This window comes from Trachinotus anak, unplaced genomic scaffold (assembly GCF_046630095.1).
Source record: "Trachinotus anak isolate AG129_WGS33_773 ecotype Australia unplaced genomic scaffold, CSIRO_AGI_Tana_v1 ptg000005l, whole genome shotgun sequence".
Lineage (NCBI taxonomy): Eukaryota > Metazoa > Chordata > Actinopteri > Carangiformes > Carangidae > Trachinotus > Trachinotus anak.
In genome coordinates, this window is record NW_027273856.1 from 3,493,156 (window position 1) to 3,514,054 (window position 20,899).

Here is a 20,899-nt window from a genome sequence, read left to right on the forward strand (position 1 = left end):
TGTTTCTGTTTTTTTTTTTTTTGTAAATGTGACCAGCAAATATAAACATTATGTCTTCAAATGACCTGTTGCATAAAACTGATTACTGGCAAATGATTGTGTTGTGAATAAAGATTGTTTTTCGATAATTTAGGTAATATCTCAGTACATGTGGACTCATGGGGACGGTGAATGCTTCTTGTTCAAGTCGTTTAAAAGTTGCAGAGGTAACGTAACGTAACAGCACCATCTACTAGTGAAACAACAAAAGTGCAGAATAGCTGCAAAAAAATGAACCAAGTGCTGATTTATGTTGTCATTTCTCTGCCAATAAAAAAACCATTTGTGTTACATGTTTTAGTGTTTTCAGTGACTTTCAGTGAGTTTTTCATACCACAGCTTAAATGGAACTGATGAGGAATTATTTACAACCCTGAATTAGTTTTCTGTCAAACGAATTGTATTTTTATTAGAAATGTCAAATGTAAACATGTGTTACAAAAGTGCAAGGATTGAAATATCAGTTCTATCAGCTGTTAAAACCACCATGATCTGGAATGTTTTCATCCACTCAATCAATCATTATTATCATTATGGTTAGAAATAAGCAATGATGCTAATAATTACAAACTGGTCAGTACACTGTATTCTCATTGGCTGCTGTTGTTGAAGGTATGCCGGTAGAAGACGTTGTAATTGGCTGCATAATCCATAGTTATGTTGGCGCCTAAATTCTGAGCCCCAAGACTGGCACCGCCGAGGGCAGAAGACTGCCGCAAAACCAAGAGGCTGTAGCCATGGAAACGGCCCTTGAACTTGTCAGATGACGCCAGTTTTTCTAGGACCTCAGTGAACCCTGGTTAGAGACAGAGAGACACAGGAACTGAGACTCTTGACAATAGCTTCACCCAGAACTTTCTACTGCTTCACTGCTTAGCTTGACATGAAAAGAAAGGAAATGAAGGTCCTTTGGTGTCAGGATGTGGGGCCCCAGGGACACTGACCTGGCTTCAGAAGCTCCCAGCTCTTCCACACCGAGCCCTCACACAGGATGGGCAGGCCGAGGTCGCCACTCAGTAGAGGCTGTAAAGAGAGATGAAGATTCGGAGAAATTCAAATGAGTGAGAACGCAGCTTTGTACTGTCTGTGTGAGCGTCAGGACGTCACCTCTTGTGCGGCAGGTAACACTGCTTCGACGTGTTTTGCCAGGACTCTCCCAGCCCGAGCGAACACATGCTGACACAGAGCGTCCCCTGCCTCCGCACCTTAATCACATTGACACAGCTTTCAGTTGAGTTTACTGACAAATCTTTGACTTTCTCTGAACAAAACTAAGCAGGAAGAGATGCACCACCCACCTTCAGCCAGCTTCTTGCAGAAAGCAGCAAAGTGCGACTTCTGGAAGTTTCTGTAGAGGTGCGGCAGCATGCCCATCAGATCTGACACCTGGAGTAAACACCCAGTCAGGATAAAGGTTTGTGAATCTCCCTCCCTCAGCACCTCTCTACTCACACTTGATTTGATATTATCTTATAAATGGAAACATTTTAACAAGAGCCAGAGAGCGATTGATCCAGTGACTCTTGTCGCAGTCTGACCTGGAAGTATTCCTCCATGGCTTTTCTGACATAATTAATGTCATGAGGGGGAGCGACCATGTTGTCTTTGGCATCAAACACCATCTTCACCGCCAAATGAGCGATCCAGAACGCTGAGAGACAGAGACACAAATACAGCTTTACTCCAACTTTAAATGTGCAGTTTGTCTGTGTTTATATCTTCATGTTAATATCGTTACCTGATCCTTCATCGCCCATCATGTGACCCCAGCCTCCACAGCCGATGTGTGAGCCATCAGGATTGACTAACTTGCAGTTGGAGCCGGTCCCTGATATCAATACTACACCTCCTGCAGAAGAAGGAACAAGGCGTCTGAGCTGAGTGGACATATATTACATATTAAGCCATAAAGTTTGTAAAGATCCATCATAAATGACGTCACTTTTCTACAGCCACACCTCAAGAGGGTAAAATATCAACCTTTGCCCTGTTATGAGATGATTTCTACTGTATAAGGAACTTTCAAATATTAACTTACATCCACAGTAAAATGTATTGCTAAAGAAAACCTGATGTGCATATTTCTTTCCTTAATACTTGTATTTAGTGTAAAATGTCTGATATTTAATTACATACTCTGAAATATCACATAGTAAAAACTGAGACTGAGATTAAATCCTGTGTAAACGCAGCCAGCGCACACACGTCTTCAGCACTTTTTAGTTACAGCTACAATACAAAGGCACAATAGGCTAGTTACCACGATCGCTGGCAGTTGCCATGGCGCCGATCGCGTCAGTGGTGATGAAGTAGTGCCGGCTGAGGCTGGGGAACAGTTCCTTCATGTGAGCGATCAGTTTGTCGATGGCGTCCTTTTGCTCCCCTCCACTCAGAGACATGCCCTGCACACACACGCAGAAAGAAAATCAGTGTTTACATCTTCCTCAAATGCTTTCATTAGTGGTTAATAAAAGCATCTGTGCGTTTGTGTGACATCAGCGTGACTGACCAGTGAGTATAGTGGTGTGTTAGGGTCCAGTCCTGCCTCCACCTTGGCTCTCTGGACCATGTCGTTAATGACTTCAATGCATTTGTCCACCCCCACCAACTGTATAAACACAGACACTCATGAACAAATTTTTTGCGGTCCATTTTTGTAGTTTCTGGGCATTTGTATTGAAAGCATTCAAATAAAAACACTGTTTATGCAGTGAGTAAATAAATCAGGCAAGTATGAACCCCCCCCCCCCTTATTTACCCTTGTCCTAGCCTTTCATCTTGTGTTTCCTACATTATTCCACTTTTCCACCAAAAGAAAACTACCTCCATCCCTACGTCTGCTCACCCAGTGGTTGGCACACGGTCCCTCTGTCTCTGCCAGGATCTTCCCATCTCCTGACACCAAAATCGCCTTGGAGTGGGTCCCTCCACTTGAGACACAGGACAGATAAAGAGGGGAAGGAAACCCATAGGTGAGGGAACAAGGACACTGATCTTTGTTTTGATGTGAAAAAAAGCTTCAAAAAGAGAGACGCACACATCGTTTTTAAAATGTGCTGCTAAATTTAAAGGGATAGTGGTCATGAGACACAGGATGAGGAGCTTCCTGTTGTCCCTGTCAGGCTGTCAGTGGCCGGGGTCCAACTCTTCCACTGTCCCCTTTGCTGCTACGCTACATTTATCTACGGCAAAGGCGGAAATGCGAATAAAAGCACGCAGTAAACACTAGACTTAACTTGCCAGCTGTAAATAATAAATGTGATAGAGTTTGGGGGTATATTTTAATGCATTCTCACCCTTCTACTCCGCCGAACACTGATGCCATGTCTCGGTTCCTGTTTTGGTTCAGTCAAAGTCTGCAAATATCGCGATAACACGCAGCTGCGCTTCCACCTGCAACGCTGATTGGTCACCAGTAGATGGAAGTAGTGTTTTGGTTTGCACTTTCCTCAACTGCAGATATATGGAAATCACATACAAATAAATGATTACATAGGGGATAGTACCAGTTAAAAATAAGTAATTGTTCTGCAGTATTATTACATTAGACATTAATACATATTTACATTATACTGTTAATACCAATGCATCAGCAGAAGGGGTCACAAACAAAAAAAACAGAGATTTAATCTTTAATGTATTTCATTAGTATCTCATATGTTTTAAAATGCGTTATCTTAAACCTAACAGTGACCAGTAACTACAGGTGTAAACTAATAAAATGTAGCAGAGTAAAAAGCACCATTCCCCTCTGAAATGTGCTGCAGAAGAAGAATACAGTAAAAATGGAAATACTCATGTAAAGTACAGCAGTCAAAACTGCAAATATACTCACACGTGTTCTACTAGCAGATATTCTAAGTTGTATGCACCACTGTGTATAAGCCACCAAAGTTTTGAATACAGCTGATATGTGACCAATTACAAACCCATTATGAGTCCTGACTCATGGTCTAAAAATCCGCACTCACTGTCAAGAACAACACTGACAAAGATTTAGCACCACTGGGTTATGGGCTGAAAACAAGAGCAACAGCTCCGAGTGACCTGCCAGCAGGAGGCATCTGCAACGCATTAACTCTGCAGCCAGCTTCTCCTGCCAGCATAGGCTGCTGACAAAATACTATCATTCTTTGGCAAATCAAAAGTATTTTCGTAGTTAAGTATATGGAGGTAGCCTGCTAATTGTGAGTTCACAGAAACCTTGGCAGAAGGACTAGTGACACTTCTCTATGAGGTTTATATTCCTGCTGTGAGGTGTATTCATCACCTGCTGTTCCGGCCACACAGTATCATTTATATTAACCATAAAGTTTATATTTGCGTTTGAAAGTGCGTTTGTCAGAGCTGAAAACCACAGAGAAGTTGCACAAGAGTGAGGGGGTGGGAGGGGGGCAGCGGCTCGGTGCGCTCACCATGCGCCGCTCACTCCTCCTGCGGGGACAGGGCTGCGTCAAGCGCCGCAGAGCTGCTCCGGAAATGGACGTTAACGTTTCATAGTAAAAGTGCATAACGAGCCCATAAGATGATCCAACGTGAAACTGCAAGGTATGATACCTCCTTCAAGAAAGGGCCAACATTTCAGTCAATTTACATTTTTATCAGGATTTTTTTTTTTAGATTAATTTTGACTAAACCAAGTTGGTGAAGGGGGAAGTAATATCCTTTTCTGATGATTCAACTTCAGACAAGCATTTTAAGTTTTTTTTTCTTTTTCAGAATGATACCACCCTAACAATTAGTCAAATTTAAGTCAAACCCTATCACAGCCAATCAACGAGCATTGAGCCTGGACCTTTATGAGGAGGGGGGCTCTGGAGTTGCCGGTTATACACAGTTTACTCTTCAGTTTGGACATCTGCAAGGTTGGATCCCAAAGGTCTCAGGTTTTTGTGGTTATTTATTGATTGATTAATTAATTGCAAATATGTTTCGCAAAACATTACATCATGCACTTTATTTGCTTAAAGTACAATGCAAACTGTAATGGCAGGCAGTTAAAATGTAGTCTAGAAGCTTTGATTATTTCAGCATGTTCTTGAATAAGTAAATGTGTCTTTCATCCAGTTGCCACAAAATAATTAGGTCTTCTCATTGCTAATACTGACATGTACGTCAAAGACTAAAACAGGGAGGTCAATAAGGGCACATTAGCAGGTTAAGTTGGCCCTAACATATATATTCTTTAACTTGAAATAAGTGTCCATGTCAAACTTGGTTATGTTAACATGCACCTAAAGTGATGTTGGTTAATGGGGCCTTTATTGTGAAAGCCGCAACCGGAAGCTCGGTGTTATGCATGAAGCGTGACTTCCCCACCGGTCCAGCCCTGCAGGAGGAGGGAGAAGCGACAGATAGGCGACCCGCCGCCAGCAGGCAGACTTTACTGAGCCTCGTCGGGACCACCCAGCCGCCGTGTGGACCTCTTTATTTCCACCATGACGCCGTGAACCGTCCGCCGCCGTCACCATGAACGCGTTTTAGCGGCCGAGGAGCGGAAGTGAGAGAAGGGGAAGTTGTTAGGGGACAGAGGAAAAACAAACCCCCTCAAAAAGTGGTTTTCTTCTGTCAAGTTCAAGTCAGATTTCGCCTTTCTGGAGAAACGGGGACCCTGGAGTGTTTGTGGGCATGGACACCCACGTTAAGGAGGGACAACTTTATGTGCAGCATCAAAAGTTTGGAAAGGTAAGTCCAAGGGAGGAGGACTGTTATTTTGCTGGTACGGTTGTGGCGTTGACAGAAATGACCTTAACAAAAAGAAAGTGACCCATAATAAATGTTTAGAGGCTTCTTCAAATTATAAGACGGCATAGAAATATAACAGCAGTTTAATAAACCTGTAGTATATGAAGGACTGACATATCCCACGAAGCTCTGTGAGGTAAATAAAACAAGTTAATGTATTTCTGAGACATACAAAGTGTCTCTGTAGGAATCTGTAGGCATTTTGTGAAATGTTTTATTCAGAGAGATGGCAGTGTCCCTTTAAGTCTTGAAAGCACATTTAAGTCACAAATAATCTGCTATTCCCAGAAAGAAGCATTCTCTGTCTCAACACATTAATAGATGACATATTGGTGACATTACAGACCAGTCACTGTGCCCAGTGTCTTCAGAGAGAAACCTAGTGCAGATGCAGGGAGAGGAAGTTATCTTAGTCTTTCACTGATCTGGCCTTGTTTTGATGTGGTGGTATGGAGTAAACCTGCTGTGCATCTGTATGTGTGTGAGTGAGCGTGTGTGAGAATGGGTTTATGGGCTGGTAAACTGAAGTATATGTGAAAACTCACAAAACCAAAGTGGACTAAAGCAATTTCTGAAAGTAAAGGAGGACAGGGAGGTAGAGAGGATAGGTGTGAGAGTTATTGTTAGTTTTGTGTGTGTGTGAAAGCTAATGACACTTCATCAGAGCAGCAAAGAGAGCTGCGCGATGAAAGCTGTAATATTTTTATCACCGTTGCAAGATGACTTTCCACAATAAACACAACAAAAGGCTCCAAAATCAGACCAGCAGAGACTCACTGAGCTGGAAAGTTGAGAAGAAAGAGAAACAGATTTTGTTCGCAAAGGTGACAGACATGTTTCCACTTCATCTCAGCTGCGTTTGCAGCTGTTCATCACTGCGAACACTGTTAACAAGCCACCATGTCACCTCTGACTCTCTGATCACTCATTTTAGAGTAGGCAGGGCCGGACACTGTTAAATGTCAGTGATAACACCTGTGTGTGTTTGTGGGTGTGTGCTTGTTTCAGTCCTTGCCTTTAGTCTCAGTTCACTGCTGAATAAGAACTCATTTTCTCTTGCAGATTTGTAAAGAGGGTCTTTGTCTCTTCGTCTCTATCTGGTCATATGACATGGACCAACAAAACATTCTGGCCCTGCTTCCTGCCCTGAAATCACCACTCCACAATAGATATTCATACTCCCAAAACACTCGTTCAATGCCTTTTCTAAACTGTTTACAGTGGAAAATGAACAAACAAAACCTCCACCTTTTTAAAAATAATGTTATCTTTGCACAAGAGAAAAAAAAAAGGCACCCAGACGTGGATACAAACGCATCAGAGGAGAAATGAATAGAACAGGAAGCTGAGTGTTGGCTGATCTGAAAGTGTTGAAACTGGTATGAGGTTAGTATGGTGAATTATGCAATCGTTAGCGCTGTCAGTGGACATACGCACTCACACATTAGGCTCGTTTCCACGTGCATGTTCGGAAAATGTGACTCAAGAGTGCAGCAGCAACGTCCGACCAAAGATTGTGTTTCTGTTTCTGGCAGCTGTTTTACAACATGTCAAGTAATGGCCATTACAGAGTTATTACAGCAGGCTGTTAACCACCAAACTGTGTCTGTGTGTCATTTACTTTTTTTACATCATGTGTAAGATTTTCGTATATACAGTCCATACAATGAGCTCTTAAACTGTCTCTATTAGTGCTGAAATGATTAGTAAATTAACTGAAGTTGGTTTAAATTTAGTTCATCATAAACTTTTTTTGTTATGCTTCCCGTTTTTGAAAGTCTCAGCCCAGTTTAGGAAACACTGTATGAGGTGATTGACATAAAAATCAACTGACAACGATTTGAAAAACTATTAAAACTGCCCAGCGTTTATAGGCTCCAGCTCCTACAATGTGCCCATTTGCAGCAGTTTATCTCAAGCACTTGGAAGATGATATATTGGGCTCTGTGAACTTGCAATGCACACGTGCCCCAAAAGCTTTTATGCATTATTGAAAAAAAAAAAAAAAAAAAAAAAAAAAAAAAAAAAATATATATATATATATATATATATATATATATAACTAGCAGAGTGTTGTGAGAAGAGAGAAGTGAGAGGTTTCCGACGTTGAGGCCACCAAAACAACTGTTGCAGCCTTAGTCTGTATCTGCGCAAAGCAATGACACTATAATCACACTGTACACTAATTTATTAATAGTAAAAAGCCATCAATAGTAATTCTTGACTTCATACTTGGAATTAAATTAGAAAAATAGATTAAAGTTTAAAAAAAAGGGTCAAAATCTATGCAGCAGAGGTCGAGACATCTTGACTGCCACAAAGGAACAAAAGCACTGGATCCTGTATTTCCCATAATGCAACTCCACATTGTCTTCAATCAGACCACTGAAGAAGGGGTGGTCTGATTGAAGACAGTGTCCACGTCTTTCAAACTCCAAGCCCAAGAAGAGACACCCCTGATCATGTCATCTGAAAAACTCCTTCAGAGCTGTGTAAGACATTATAACCCTGTTTTAACAGGCTGATTATTATTGCTCATGAGAAGTAGAGTAAACTTTTGATGCAAATTTTGTAAAGCGCCCCTTTAATCTTAGAAATTTGAAAAATAAGTGGCAGTTTTACCGCAGTGTCCCAGACTCAGCTCAAACGCTCCTGCAGGACACGGACCAAAAGATGTTTGCTGCTTCTTCTGAAGTTTGACGCACACTGCATTACAAAGGTATTCATAACATCCAAAGCACGACTGCCTCAGCCAATCACAATCACATCTGAACAATGTCAGTGTGTAAAGCATGGCAAATATTTGAGCTGATGTGGATGCTGGGCTGCTTTCTGTGCTGCAGTTGAGCCGTGTATGAAAACATTAAACGTGGTTATACACTGAAGGCTAAAAGCTGCTGTTGTAATTACAGTTTTTACATCTGTGGCTGTTATTTAATTTTGTGTTATGGCTAAAACATGTGCAGCCGAGCGATTGTTTGCGAGATGTAGAGGGAAAACATGCATCTGCTTGTCTGCCACACATATTCAGATCCAAGATGCTTGGGTCTGGACTCTGCAGCTACAAAAAGCTTTCAGTCAGGTGTTGATGTTGGCACTGGCGCTGTGTGGTTATGGTGCTGCAGATGATCCCTCATCAGCACTGAAGACGTCTTCGGCTAGGAGCTAGCTGCCACTTGACCAGACAGGGAGTGTTCGGATAAAGTGGTATTACACACCCTGAGGCTGCCAGATTTATACAACAGTGTGCCAAGTCTACATTAATAACTGCCTATTGGGTTAACAGGATTGGGTGTCAGAACTTCTCTCTTGATCATTTCCAAGCAGACACTATCTCAGATGCAAAGTCATATTTCTTAGAAAAGAAACACCACATGTACGAAAAACAAAAGAAGAAGTAAGTTTATGAAGAAAAGTGTGTAGTTATCCATACTCTGCAGCAGATGTGTTTTCAGGAAATGGTATGGCTTTATAACTCGGTGATGCTAAATGAAAAGAAACGGTGATGATTATAATAATAATGATTATAATGATATGATGATGATTATAATAATAATCATAACAATCATGAATTTTTAGTTGTAGTGTTGAGACCCTGGCTACATATTGTTGACCCTTTCCACTCATGTGAGTCAAAATTAATCGAACTTTGCACATTACTTTCTGCACAATAATTGTCATCTAACTGTGATATCGCTAACGTGATCTGTTTGCTGTGGCCTGAACACACGGGTAAAGTTTCTGTGGCGTTGGTGATGTAATTCTATAGAAACAAAGAAAACAAAGTTCACTGTAGAAGTGAAGCCGTAACTGAGGGGGTTTTACAGTAAGTCTATTGGAGGACATGCAGAACAATCAATCCTATTGTGAACATGCCTTCAAAGACTACAGGCTGATGTATGATCAGTATGGTGTTGTATGATCAACGGATAATGAACCATTTTATATTTTCACAAGCCAATCGGTCAGATCTCAGTGCAGGGTTGGTCCCTCTCCTCTAAGTCAGAGCAGAACATTTCAATACTGTTGCTTATCATTTAGATTCCCCATTTCCCATACTGCTTATCGTTTCCTGGTCTTATCAGGCCTGATTTCCATTTCCGGTGTATTATTGAAGCAATAAAAAAAAAACAAAAAACAAAAAATACGTTGTAAGCAAAACCACCACTTTCCAGCAGATTGACTTTCTTCTTTACATACAATTATGTTCAGACTGTGATTACATTTCGCTGTATGGAGATTTAACGACCTTACCCAGACCTTTGAGTGCTAGCACTGCTGAGCCATACTGTAAACACTGCGCAGTATGTGTTGACTATATACCTGTAAAACTGCAGATAAATAAAATATGCCTATAAAATGCCCTTTTTTATTATTAGGGTGAATTAATCCTTTTAATTAAAAGCCCATTCTTTTTCTCTTACACACTTGTTCTAACTAAGATGCATAGTAGTCTACGTATTTAACATAAAGGACAGTAGAGCAAGCTCTTTTATGCACTTAGTACAATCAGAACAACTTTATTGCAGTTAGAGCTAAAATGATTAGTTGGTTGATCAATCAGTAGATCAATAGAATATTAATTCACAACATATTTGATCATTTTTGTTCTTATTTTTTGATAATTTAATGTTCATTTAAGCCATTTTTATGCAAACAATCACTGGTTCCTGCTTCTCAGACGTTAATGTTTGTTGTTTCTTCACTCTTCTGAACTGCTGGCTAAACAAAACAAAGTTTTTCAAAATGATTTAGCAAAAAAAAAAAAACCAATTGGGAAATCAATCAAAATCAAATAATCAGTAATCACAGAATCATTATTTGCCGCTGTACATGCAGAAGTCGCTAATGTAACACGGGCTCCTGTCTCCTATAATCATTATCCATCCTTATCCCTCAGCCACCTCAGCCTCTATGTGCAACATGTGCACATTGGTGCTTTGATTATGTAAAAATTACTTTACTCACCACATTTTATTTGCATAAAGATTATAATCTTCAATTTAGTGGAAGTTTTTGGAGAGATTTGGTAAATTGAAGAGTCATTACTGTAGTTTCAAAGTTGTTTCATTTATATTTAAGCTTGTTCTCAGTTTTGCTTCATCAGTTTCAGGTAGTCAGAAAAACAATCTAAAAGCTACTAAGTGTACTTTTTATTTCACGCCATCCAACTTCAGCTTTCTACTGCTGTTGTCGCTGGGCGTGTTTGAACGTTTTATTTTGCAGACAGCGTACGTGCTCTGATCAAAGCAGTGGTCTACCACTATCTCTATACACACACACCTATTCTTCCCCCTCAATCCATCTCTGCTTCACTTAAATACACATCACACACACACACACTAGGTCATACTGCTTCCCTGTTTTTCTTTAATGCACATTAACGAGAACAGACACGCTCCAGTGCACAAACATACTTACACAAACACACAGAGACACAGATAATCACACTTACTGCTTTATGTGTCATTGAGGTCTGTTTGTGGCCAGTGGGAACATGGTTGAGTGGTTTAGATAAATTTCATTAGACAGAGAAGATTCTGTGTTTGAGCAGTGATGTGATGGTGAAGGGAGGTAAATGTGTCCCCCTGTCAGACATGCTGCATGCAAACACATAGATACATCCTGTAAAAATATTTTACTCATTAAATGACAGGTACTGGGATGACTGAAGTCCTCACAACAGCTTTTGAAGGGTGAATTCACAGGCTTCTCTGGCTGCAGTGTCATGGTGGACAATTTTCAATTTACAGTCAGGTATTTGAGCAAACTCAAATTCTGTAGTAATTTAATCTTATTCTGAAATACATAACAATATCTCAAGCTAAAACAATGGCAAATGCAGGCAAAATGAAAATGTGATGTAAATGCACTCTCGGTCCTATAAAAAATCTCCTTTGAAGACACGACAGAATTAGTACTGTCATCGTTGTTTGTACAGAATGAATTCACAAGAAAACAAAACCACCACTATGTCACCTCCGATGTTGAAAAGCCAGAAGAACACACGCAGCTAGAATGAAGGCCACTAAACCCCTATGGATGATGCAAGGTACACATCAGTGCTTGCATTTGCATTAATTCTGCATTAAATAAAACTAACAGGTTTATAAAAGAAATATGCAAGCGAGATGTAGTGTGTTCCGCGTGCTCAAAAATTCTTACACTAGCCTGATGCAGCTGATACTGGAAGTCAGTCACCAAGAAGCTGTTCAAAAAGGAAAAAGGTGAAGTGTCAGAATGAATGTAAATCAACCTTGATCCTTCTGTCTCTCTTCTCTTTTTTGCTTTCCTCAATAATGTCCATTTTTCAATGCACGTACAGGCCAAAATGACAGCGACACTGAAGGCATGTCTTGTTTAGGCAGTGAAAAGGAGAAACACAAACACGCGTCTGTATCATAGCTACATCTGTTGAGTTCTCATGAACAGGCAGGACGTCAGTGAGGAAGTGTCTCTCCCTCTCTGTCATGATCCTTTTTGCATAATTTCCACTCAGTGCATTAGTGAATGATAACGGTCTGTTGCCTTATATGGAGTAGAAGTTGCACATGCAGGAAGACTCATACAGAGACACATACACACATGTAAGGACCATATTGTAACAGGGGCTAGTGTTTTACACCCTGATCGTGTACACTGCACAAGTATGCATCTCTGTTGACGGAGTAGTGTCTGTATGTGTGTGTGTGTGTGCATGCATTTGTGCACAGCAACAGATGGTCCAACGTGCACTAAGGGAATATGAAACAATACAAACAGATACACATACACATCTGTATATACACGCAAACACTGAGACACCTGGACGCAGAAGAAGGAAGCAAAGAAAATCCCGCGTGATGACAGTCCCACGCATTTCCTGTCCTTTCTGGCAGTTGGTGCGTGTTAGAAATTGATGAAGCTGGCTTTCATGCATGTATGAGCCTCTGTTCTTGCCATTTCTGCTCTTACAGTTACTGTGATGTGTCGAAATGATGGCACAGCTTTTGCAGCTTAATGAGAAATGAGGGTTAGATATTTGGTTGTGCAGCATATAGGCCCTGTGGCTACTGTTATCTCACACTCATCATGCAAATACCATGATTACACCTTCAAAATGGATCACCTGATTCCTGTTTTCATGCTGTGAATGATGGCGGTGAGCTGCAGTGTTGTTAGAGTTCATCTGGCACCAGAGCACAGCGGTGGAAAGTACCGTGTATATACAGTGTAAGGATAATTCTTCAACTTCTACTCCACAACAGTTCAGAGGAAAATATAAATAAGCACTTTTTCTCTGCTACATTTATTTGACAGCTATAGCTTCTCTGCAGACTAAGATTTTACAAACAAAACGCAGGATCAGCTTCTAAAAATGATTTTCATACATTAAGGAACAGCCCTGTATTTCTCTTTTCCACTACTGACTGCTGAAGTGAAAGATCTGAATGCTTCCTCTATGACTGACACAGCCAGTGTTTGCTGTTGGAACATGACCAATATATTTGCAGGCTGATATAATCGTCCAGCTCAGCCGATATGCAAAATGAAATTCATCTTTTACAGGCTGTGTGTTTCAGGATTAAAATATATTTCTTGTGTTTTATTGATACATACTGTTTATAAGAGTTTCCAGTGAAGTTAACTGTTCCTTTAATCCACTTTGACTTTAATCCTCCATCATGAAGTTTATGGGTGATTTTCACAGAGGACATGTTGACATGTTGCAGCAGCAAATATCCATAAAGCTATCAGCCTCAAAAGTCACATGTCTATTGGGACTGTAGTTACACTGTTACACTGGACACATGCTGCTTGTACTGGATCAAAAAAGAAAAGCTCGCTGATCAGGGAGCATTTGAAGACCTGTAGTTTTTGTGTTTCTTCTCCGTTGGCTGGATTTTCCCTGCTGGTTGAAGGATTTTCAAACTGCTGACCTTCCTGTCACAGGCACAGCTCTCTGACCGTCAGGCAGACTCAGTGAGTGTAGGGGAAAACACACACGCACACACACGCTCTGGGGAGAAATATAGCTGAGGTGAGCCATAGTGTGATGTGGGGCATCAAAAAAAAACACGCGCACACACACACACACACACACACACACACGTGCGTACGTATGTCCATGGGGCACAGTGACGATGACGGGGACTTCCCAAATAAGTTAATGTCTTTAGTCTCGTACAGTTTTACCATAATCACATGTACACTAGTTTCTGTAGTGATTGTGCATAATCTCACACGTAGCGTGTCATCATGTCCATTGTTAGCACTGAACATCTGGAGACACGCACTTGCTGTATGTCTTATTGTTCAGTATTGTGTGTCATGTTGTTTGGTCATGTCCTTGTTTGTTCCCTGAGGAGGAAGAGCTCATTGTTAGCTCTTCCTCCTCACTGGTGTCACCTAGTTTGGACCAGGTTGTATTTTTAACCTGTTAGGGACCACTATAAAAAAGAAAGGACAACAATCCGCAGTATGTCGGATTATTTATTACTTGGGGTGGCATAAAACATAGGTATGTAGAAACATATCATTCCAGCAGTTATAATTTGATATTTAATGAAGCCTCAAGCGACATATATGGTTGCCTAAAAATAATCCTTGAGATGCATTCATCCTAAACTAATGCTCTAACAGTATGAGTTGTATCTGATTTGGGTTAATCTGAATCAGATCATTTGAATTTCCCCTTTAAAACCCTGAATGTAATATTGGTGGTGTTATTTTGTGGTTTTTTCTGGTCTCTCCCAGGTACCAGGTTTAGTTGTTGCACTAAACTTTTACTCATTTGGATGAAATTGTAAAAACCAGACCAGCACATTCAGATTTTTGGGGGAAATGGTTCTTTTCTCTGTGAGCAGTGATGACTAATGCTGTAACTGTGGTCCGCTGCTGCTGACTGAATGTAGAGGAAACAATCGTGTTTGCAACCGATCTGAGTCAAACTGCAGTAGATTTATCTCCACATGCCTCCTACATGAAGTCTCAGTCACAGAGTAAAGAGAAAAGAGAAAGACCCGGAAATATATTTTTGACTCACATCTTCTGCTTCTGACTTCAAACGTTAACATTTTCTTTTCTCTCTTGATCCATTTTTGATTATTTGTGGCCAACTCTGCATTTTACTTTTTCCCTATTGCTCTCTGAACAAACCACATGCAAAGTTTCTTCCCCTCCCCAGACTGATGTGAACAGGACAGAGAATCACATTTTCTGTTTCTGTTTTCACCCTCTCTTCTTTTTCCTGTCATCCTCTTCCAGCCCTCCCTTGCAGTTTTTTCTACTTTCAGTTTTAGTTTAAATTCAGAAATAACATTGTTACAATTTGCGAAATGGCCTGAAACATCTCAGTCCACTTTTGATTTCCAAGGGGCGTTATTATCAATGGTCGCAGACCAAAATGCCTCTGGAAACGGGTGACGAAGTGCAGAGTGGGGGCTGTTGGTGGATTAAACTTTTACCAAATCCTGTTGGTGGTACAGCAAACACATCTTTCTATTCAACAAATGCTGCTGGTGCAGTTGTTGGTTCTTCTTTTCAAGAAAATATACCAACCTGTTTGTTAAATACTAAATCAACCAACCTCTCCACATCTGCGGCAGCCATCTTGATTTGTAATGAAATACCTCAGCAATGCTGCTCTGTCAGTCACCCTGTCAACAGAAATACAAACAATTAAACATCTAGAAAAGTAAAAAAAAAACTGCAAAGAGGAAAACATTACAGATTATGAACTTGAAATATGAAAGTAAAAAAATAGCTAGCGTAAAAATTAAATATGAATAAGAAAACAGACGGAAACTCAAAGAAAGAAAATCTATATGGCAAATAAAGGCAAATTTTCATACATTATAATATCCTACATACACATTTCTGTATCACAATGGATCCCACATCTCTGTATCAGTATCATGAACTGAAAAAACTAAATGTTTCCCCCCCATATGATCACCTGATGAAGAAGATTTGGTGAACATGTTAGCAAATATGTTGCCTATTTAGCATTTATATGGAGTCGTGTTTTTGCCCACCTGAAAGTCTAATATTTACCCTTCTTTTAGCTCTGTTTTTGGTCTCCACCAACTCCTGAGGGAAGAGTCTGGCTCTGCAGCTGCCAAATGGACCAGCTAGTTGATCATTTCTGTGTTATCTGCTGTTAAGTGCTGGACGGGTAGTTTACTGTGGGTTTATCAGAGCTTGTTTTCACTGAAAGCAGCTGCCTGTTCCAGCTCGATGCGAAGCTGAAATGAGTGATGAGACTGAATCAGAACATCACAGTTACAGACTTTAAATCAAAACAAAGGGCTGAAAGGTGCTAAAATGCTCATTAGAGATGAGGGTAGTTTTTTCTGATCACTGTGAGTGACACCTTTCACATTACACATATTCTGTGCTAATATGAAACATTTCTCCACTCTAACATTTCTTTCTTTGTCACCTATTAGAAATGGAAGAAGAACTGGTTTGTCTTGTACCCCGCCAGCCAAAATGGCATCGCCCGCCTCGAATTCTACGACTCACCCTCGGGCGGAGGGGGCGGAGTCGGTGGAGGCACGGGAAGTGGGTCCAACGAAAAAACCAGGAAGCTGGACAAGAAGATCATCCGCTTGTCTGAGTGCATTTCCATCTTGCCGGCGCTGACGGAGAGCTGTCCAAAAGACAACATGTCGGCGTTCTGCGTGGAAACCAATGACAAGACCCACGTGTTTGCTGCAGAGAAGAACACCGCCAAAGACTGGATGGACACCATGTGTGACATCGCATTTCAGGTATCTCTACTCTTTTCCTCTCCTGAAACTTTCAGCTATGTGTTTGCTTCATGATGTAGTTTGCGGTAAGTGACTAACACGTGGGTGGTTGTGTGAGGTCCTTTAAGTGCGAGCTTTCTCCGTGTGTTTTAAATGTGTTTATCTTTTGGTCCATATATAACATATTTTCGTGCTCTCACCCTCTCCGCTCTGTGGTGTTTTTGTCCCTTGAAACAAAGACATAAAATATTCTCATTTTGGAAAGAAAAAACTGAATAACTGCTGCTTCAAATTCAGTTTTCACCTGGGATTGCAGTTTAATTCTCTTTGTTTGCATGTGTATCTTTCTTCCAAAATTTCCCACATGCCCCTGGAGTGTCAGGACAGGCCACACACTAACACGCACATACACATGAACATAACACACACTTGCAGAAAGGAAGCCAGAGGGAGTTTCCATGAGGAGGACTCCATCCGCTTCACTCTCCGTGGCACACTCAGTCGCTTTAACTCTTTACTCTTTTTCTCTTTCCTTTCTCCTACTATCTCTCTTTGGGGCCACTCTGTCCTTTTAGTGGATTCACTGAGGCTCACTCTCACTCTCCTCTGATCCATAGAGCAAACTCCTGCATGTAATGTAAAGAGTACAAGTGATTTACTTCTAATACTGATTCTTTCTCAGTTGCTTGACTGTCAGTCTTTCTGTGTGTGTGTGTCTAAAGGGAGGAAGCGGCAGTAGCAGCTGTACCGCTGCAGACTCTAATGGAGGACCCCAGGACCTGCAGATGTCTGAAAATCTCATCTACTACTCCAGAGAGGAAGGTTAGGACACAAAACAGTTACATAATTTTAAAACCTCAAGAAAATGCTGCAGCATGGAAGATCTTTTCAAACTAAGAGAATTTAAGTTAATCTAAGCAAAACCACCATGTTCTCCTTTCAAGTGAATGAGTTCTGGGTGAGCGTTCAGCGTACTGAGGCATCGGAGCGCTGTGGGCTGGCGGGCAACTACTGGCTGAAAGCCGAAAGTGACATCTTGATCTTGAAGGAGCCAAAGACCAAGAGGAATGTGCTGGTGTGGCCCTACAAGCTGCTGAGGAGATACGGCAGAGACCGGGTAGGTGCCTGATGCACAGAAAAACCCTGTGAAAGTCTATTCTTCAGGGGTCAGAGATGAGTGAAAAGACTGACAAGTACAGACAGGGGATGAGTGGTGTGTTAAATTTAAGCCCAAACAGCAACAATTGATCAGAGTTAGGAAATGCACAAAATATTTTTAGTAATGATGTGTGGTCAGAGGCTCGAGATATTTAGCTTTACAGTCTGTGTTTTTTTGTGTCACTTTGTTGTCTCAAAGCTTGCAACTAGGATCTAAAAATGACTGATGACCTTTAAAGAGGATGTTGGGTTTATCTACCCATGATGAGTATTTGTGCATTTGTCAAGACCGATACTAATTCTGATGATTTGCACAGGCAAGATGAAAAGAAAGTGTAACTTCTTTGATCTGTGGACATATGTGCATATAGAATAAAATTCAACAGAAATGGAAAGCAGTGAAGCAGTAGAGTAGATATACTGACAAAACTGAAAAGTTCAGTGGAAAAAACGTAGTTCTTTTAATGCCAAGAAAAATGATAAATGACTGGAAAAGAGTGTAGGAACGTCTGTGACTAGCTTCCATTACTTCAGGCATTTCAGACACCTCTGTATATATTTATTTAGTCAGACTAACTTGGACACGTATTCAACACTTAACTTTCCCTTATTTTGTCCCTCACTCCATTTCTATCTATTTCCTTTTCTTTCTTTCCTCCTTTCTTTAGGTGATGTTTTCTTTCGAGGCGGGTCGGCGCTGCGACTCGGGCCCCGGCAACTTCACCTTCGAGACCAAGCAAGGCAACGAGATCTTCATGCTGGTGGACCAGGCCATCCAGTCGCAGAAGGCTCTGGCTGAGGAGCGCCACCTCAGCTGCCCCTTCAACTTCGACGTAGACTGCTCCGTGTCGCTGCAGCACATACACAAGGCTGGCGGTATGACGGGAAGTGGTGACAGCAGCAGCTGCAGCAGTCGGGAGGCAGACGGTGATTCAGGCGGCAGCAAACCGGGCTCTGCTGACGGTGTGCTTGGGAAGAGAGAGGGGGGAGATGGAGGAGGAGGAGGAGGAGGAAGAGGGCAAGGAGGTGGAGCAGCAGGAGGGCTCAAAGGCAGGAGTTTACCAGAACCACCAGCCATGTTGGGGGTTTTGGGAGGAGGAGGGACTCCTCCACGGTCTCCCAGAGGGCAGGCAGCAGCAAAAGGTTTTTCCTCAGCTGACGAACACGCAGGTCTTTACTCTGAACCAGCTGACTCGGTCCGCCTGCCTCTGCACAGCGCTGACTGCCTCTACTCCGACCCGGTGGACAGCATTAAGGGCCAGAACCAATCCAGCAACCCACCCACCCCTCCAGTGCCCACCCCACGCCTCCGTCCAGTGGGAGATGAAGCCTCAACAGGTGGCGTCCAAGGGGATCAGCATCATGGAGGCACCAATCACAGGAAGCCACCAGACCTGTACTCGCATGTGTACGACCAGATCAGCCTGGAGCTGAACCAGAAAACAAGCGCTCTGAGCCTGAACGGGGCTGCAGGGGGAGGAAGAGGAGCAGGAAGAGGACTAAACAGTAACAGGCGACCCCCAGGAGGCCAAGCAGAGGGGGCTTCGTCACCTCCTGGTCCTTCCCCGGAGCACATTTATGATGAACCAGAGGGTCGCGCCAAAGGAAACACAAGTTTTCTTGCAAGTTTAGGGATGACCATTTACGACGAGGCCCGTTTGGAGCCCCACAGCCAGAAGAGACAGGAAGAGGTGGCGGCCCCGTCAGGACCGGAGGGGAATTACAGCACTCCCTCCCACGGCAAGCCCTCGGAGTCCCACAGACACTCTCCTCCGCAGCTCGGACCGAGCCGTGGCACCCCGCATCCTCCGACTCCGAGGGGGCCCAAACCGATCACGGCTCCTAAACCAGGCAGGGGCATTTTTGGTCGGAAGGAGCCAGTGCCACTGCCCCCTGGAAAACATGGAGGTCCCGGCAGTAATGTGAACAACAACAACAACATTTGGGGTGGAGGAGGAGGAGGCGGGGGAGGAGGGGGGAGGGAGCTGTACAGCAAAGTGTCTAAACAGAAGCCTCTGCCTGCTAATTCATGGTATAGCCAGCACCACCAGAGATCACCAGATATCATCTATGACAACTTGGGAGATATTTAACATCTTAACTTCTACATGGACAAAATGAAACGTTTACCACCTTCTTTTAAAAAGAGGAGAGAATGATAGCGCTCATGAGCAAACTTTAGGTCGGTGCCTTTATTCTTGCAGGTTTTGTAAGGACAGTCATTTTCTCTTTTCCATCTGTGGACTGGTATAATTATCTGAGACAGCTTATTTGATTAGCTCACAGCTATGAGAAAACCACATTATGACTGCATTTTGTGCATCTATTGTAGGGCCACCCTCTGTGTGTGTGTGTGTGTGTGGATTCAAGAAAGAGAGTGAGTAAGTGTTTGCATGGTCAAACCCATAATTGGTGTACCAAGCCACAGTGTGGTTGGAGCCAGGCACTTCACTTGAACACACACACAGAAACAGTATGGATTTGCCAAAAGGAGCTCGGCCTACAGGCTTCACTTTAACAAGCTGAGAGAGCGGCTTGGCTCCTCTGCCGTGCTTATGAAGCGACTGGGAAACATGTTTTTGCACTGCTGCTTTTCCGTTTCTCTGCGATGTGAGACAATGTGACAACGAGGAGTTATTGTTTGACTGGTGTGGAGTATCTTAGGAGTTTACCAAATCAAACTGGAATTTTTCTGGTTGTGCTTTCTGGACTGATTAATTATCTTAAATCCCACCAAAACAGGGAGATGGACAACATTTTCAGCCCGGGACACTAACATGCAACATGGCTACATTTTAGGATCCACTAAATGGAAAAACATTGTTGCTACTGTTTTGAAGGAGGCATGAAAAGTGGGAATTTAAGACCCCATCTGGGTCTTGGAAACAGATATTCACGGCTCATAAAGGGGCTATAAGGTCACATGGTCCTCATGGGGCCACTGAATTACAGTGCACAAGATAATATTATTTGAATCCTTGATGTTTCTATGTACAGATAAACTAAACATCAAACTAATTAATCCCCTGCAATGTGTCAATATGTGTGTGTATGTGTCACAAACAGCTGTGCTGTCTGTAAATAGAACTAATAATAAATATGACTCAGAAAACCTAAACCATTTCTCAGTAGTGGATCTGTAAACAGGAGAACTCTCTGAAATGCTGCATCACGACTTCCTCTCTGTGTGTTTGTCTCATCACGACCCAATTAGACATAGTTTT

At 42.1% G+C, this 20,899-nt stretch overlaps 2 protein-coding genes across 2 annotated transcripts; one reads left to right on the forward strand and one right to left on the reverse strand.

The window, feature by feature from the left end:
- Positions 1-421: 421 nt before the first annotated feature.
- Positions 422-3,467, reverse strand: nagk (N-acetylglucosamine kinase). The gene is made up of 10 exons (XM_071477821.1): positions 3,336-3,467; positions 2,885-2,969; positions 2,549-2,647; positions 2,300-2,441; positions 1,778-1,888; positions 1,578-1,690; positions 1,338-1,425; positions 1,147-1,244; positions 984-1,062; positions 422-835 (listed from the first exon to the last, which is right to left on the reverse strand). The coding sequence occupies exons 1-10, from the start codon at positions 3,362-3,364 to the stop codon at positions 630-632; spliced, it is 1,050 nt and encodes a 349-aa protein (XP_071333922.1). The 5' UTR covers positions 3,365-3,467; the 3' UTR covers positions 422-629.
- A 1,883-nt stretch (positions 3,468-5,350) lies between these two features.
- On the forward strand, positions 5,351-20,793 carry dok1b (docking protein 1b). Its single transcript, XM_071477824.1, has 5 exons — positions 5,351-5,724; positions 16,215-16,538; positions 17,240-17,339; positions 17,462-17,634; positions 18,344-20,793. Exons 1-5 carry the CDS (start codon positions 5,668-5,670, stop codon positions 19,766-19,768), a joined length of 2,079 nt encoding a protein of 692 aa, XP_071333925.1. The 5' UTR covers positions 5,351-5,667; the 3' UTR covers positions 19,769-20,793.
- Positions 20,794-20,899: the final 106 nt, after the last annotated feature.

Coding starts and splice junctions, on each gene's coding strand:
- dok1b (XM_071477824.1), top strand. CDS start 5,668: ATGGACACCCACGTTAAGGAGGGACAACTTTATGTGCAGCATCAAAAG. Junction 17,340..17,461: donor CTACTACTCCAGAGAGGAAG/GTTAGGACACAA, acceptor TCTCCTTTCAAG/TGAATGAGTTCTGGGTGAGC. Junction 17,635..18,343: donor GGAGATACGGCAGAGACCGG/GTAGGTGCCTGA, acceptor TCCTTTCTTTAG/GTGATGTTTTCTTTCGAGGC.
- nagk (XM_071477821.1), bottom strand. CDS start 3,364: ATGGCATCAGTGTTCGGCGGAGTAGAAGG. Junction 2,970..3,335: donor GTGTTCGGCGGAGTAGAAGG/GTGAGAATGCAT, acceptor CTGTGTCTCAAG/TGGAGGGACCCACTCCAAGG. Junction 2,648..2,884: donor GACCGTGTGCCAACCACTGG/GTGAGCAGACGT, acceptor GTGTTTATACAG/TTGGTGGGGGTGGACAAATG.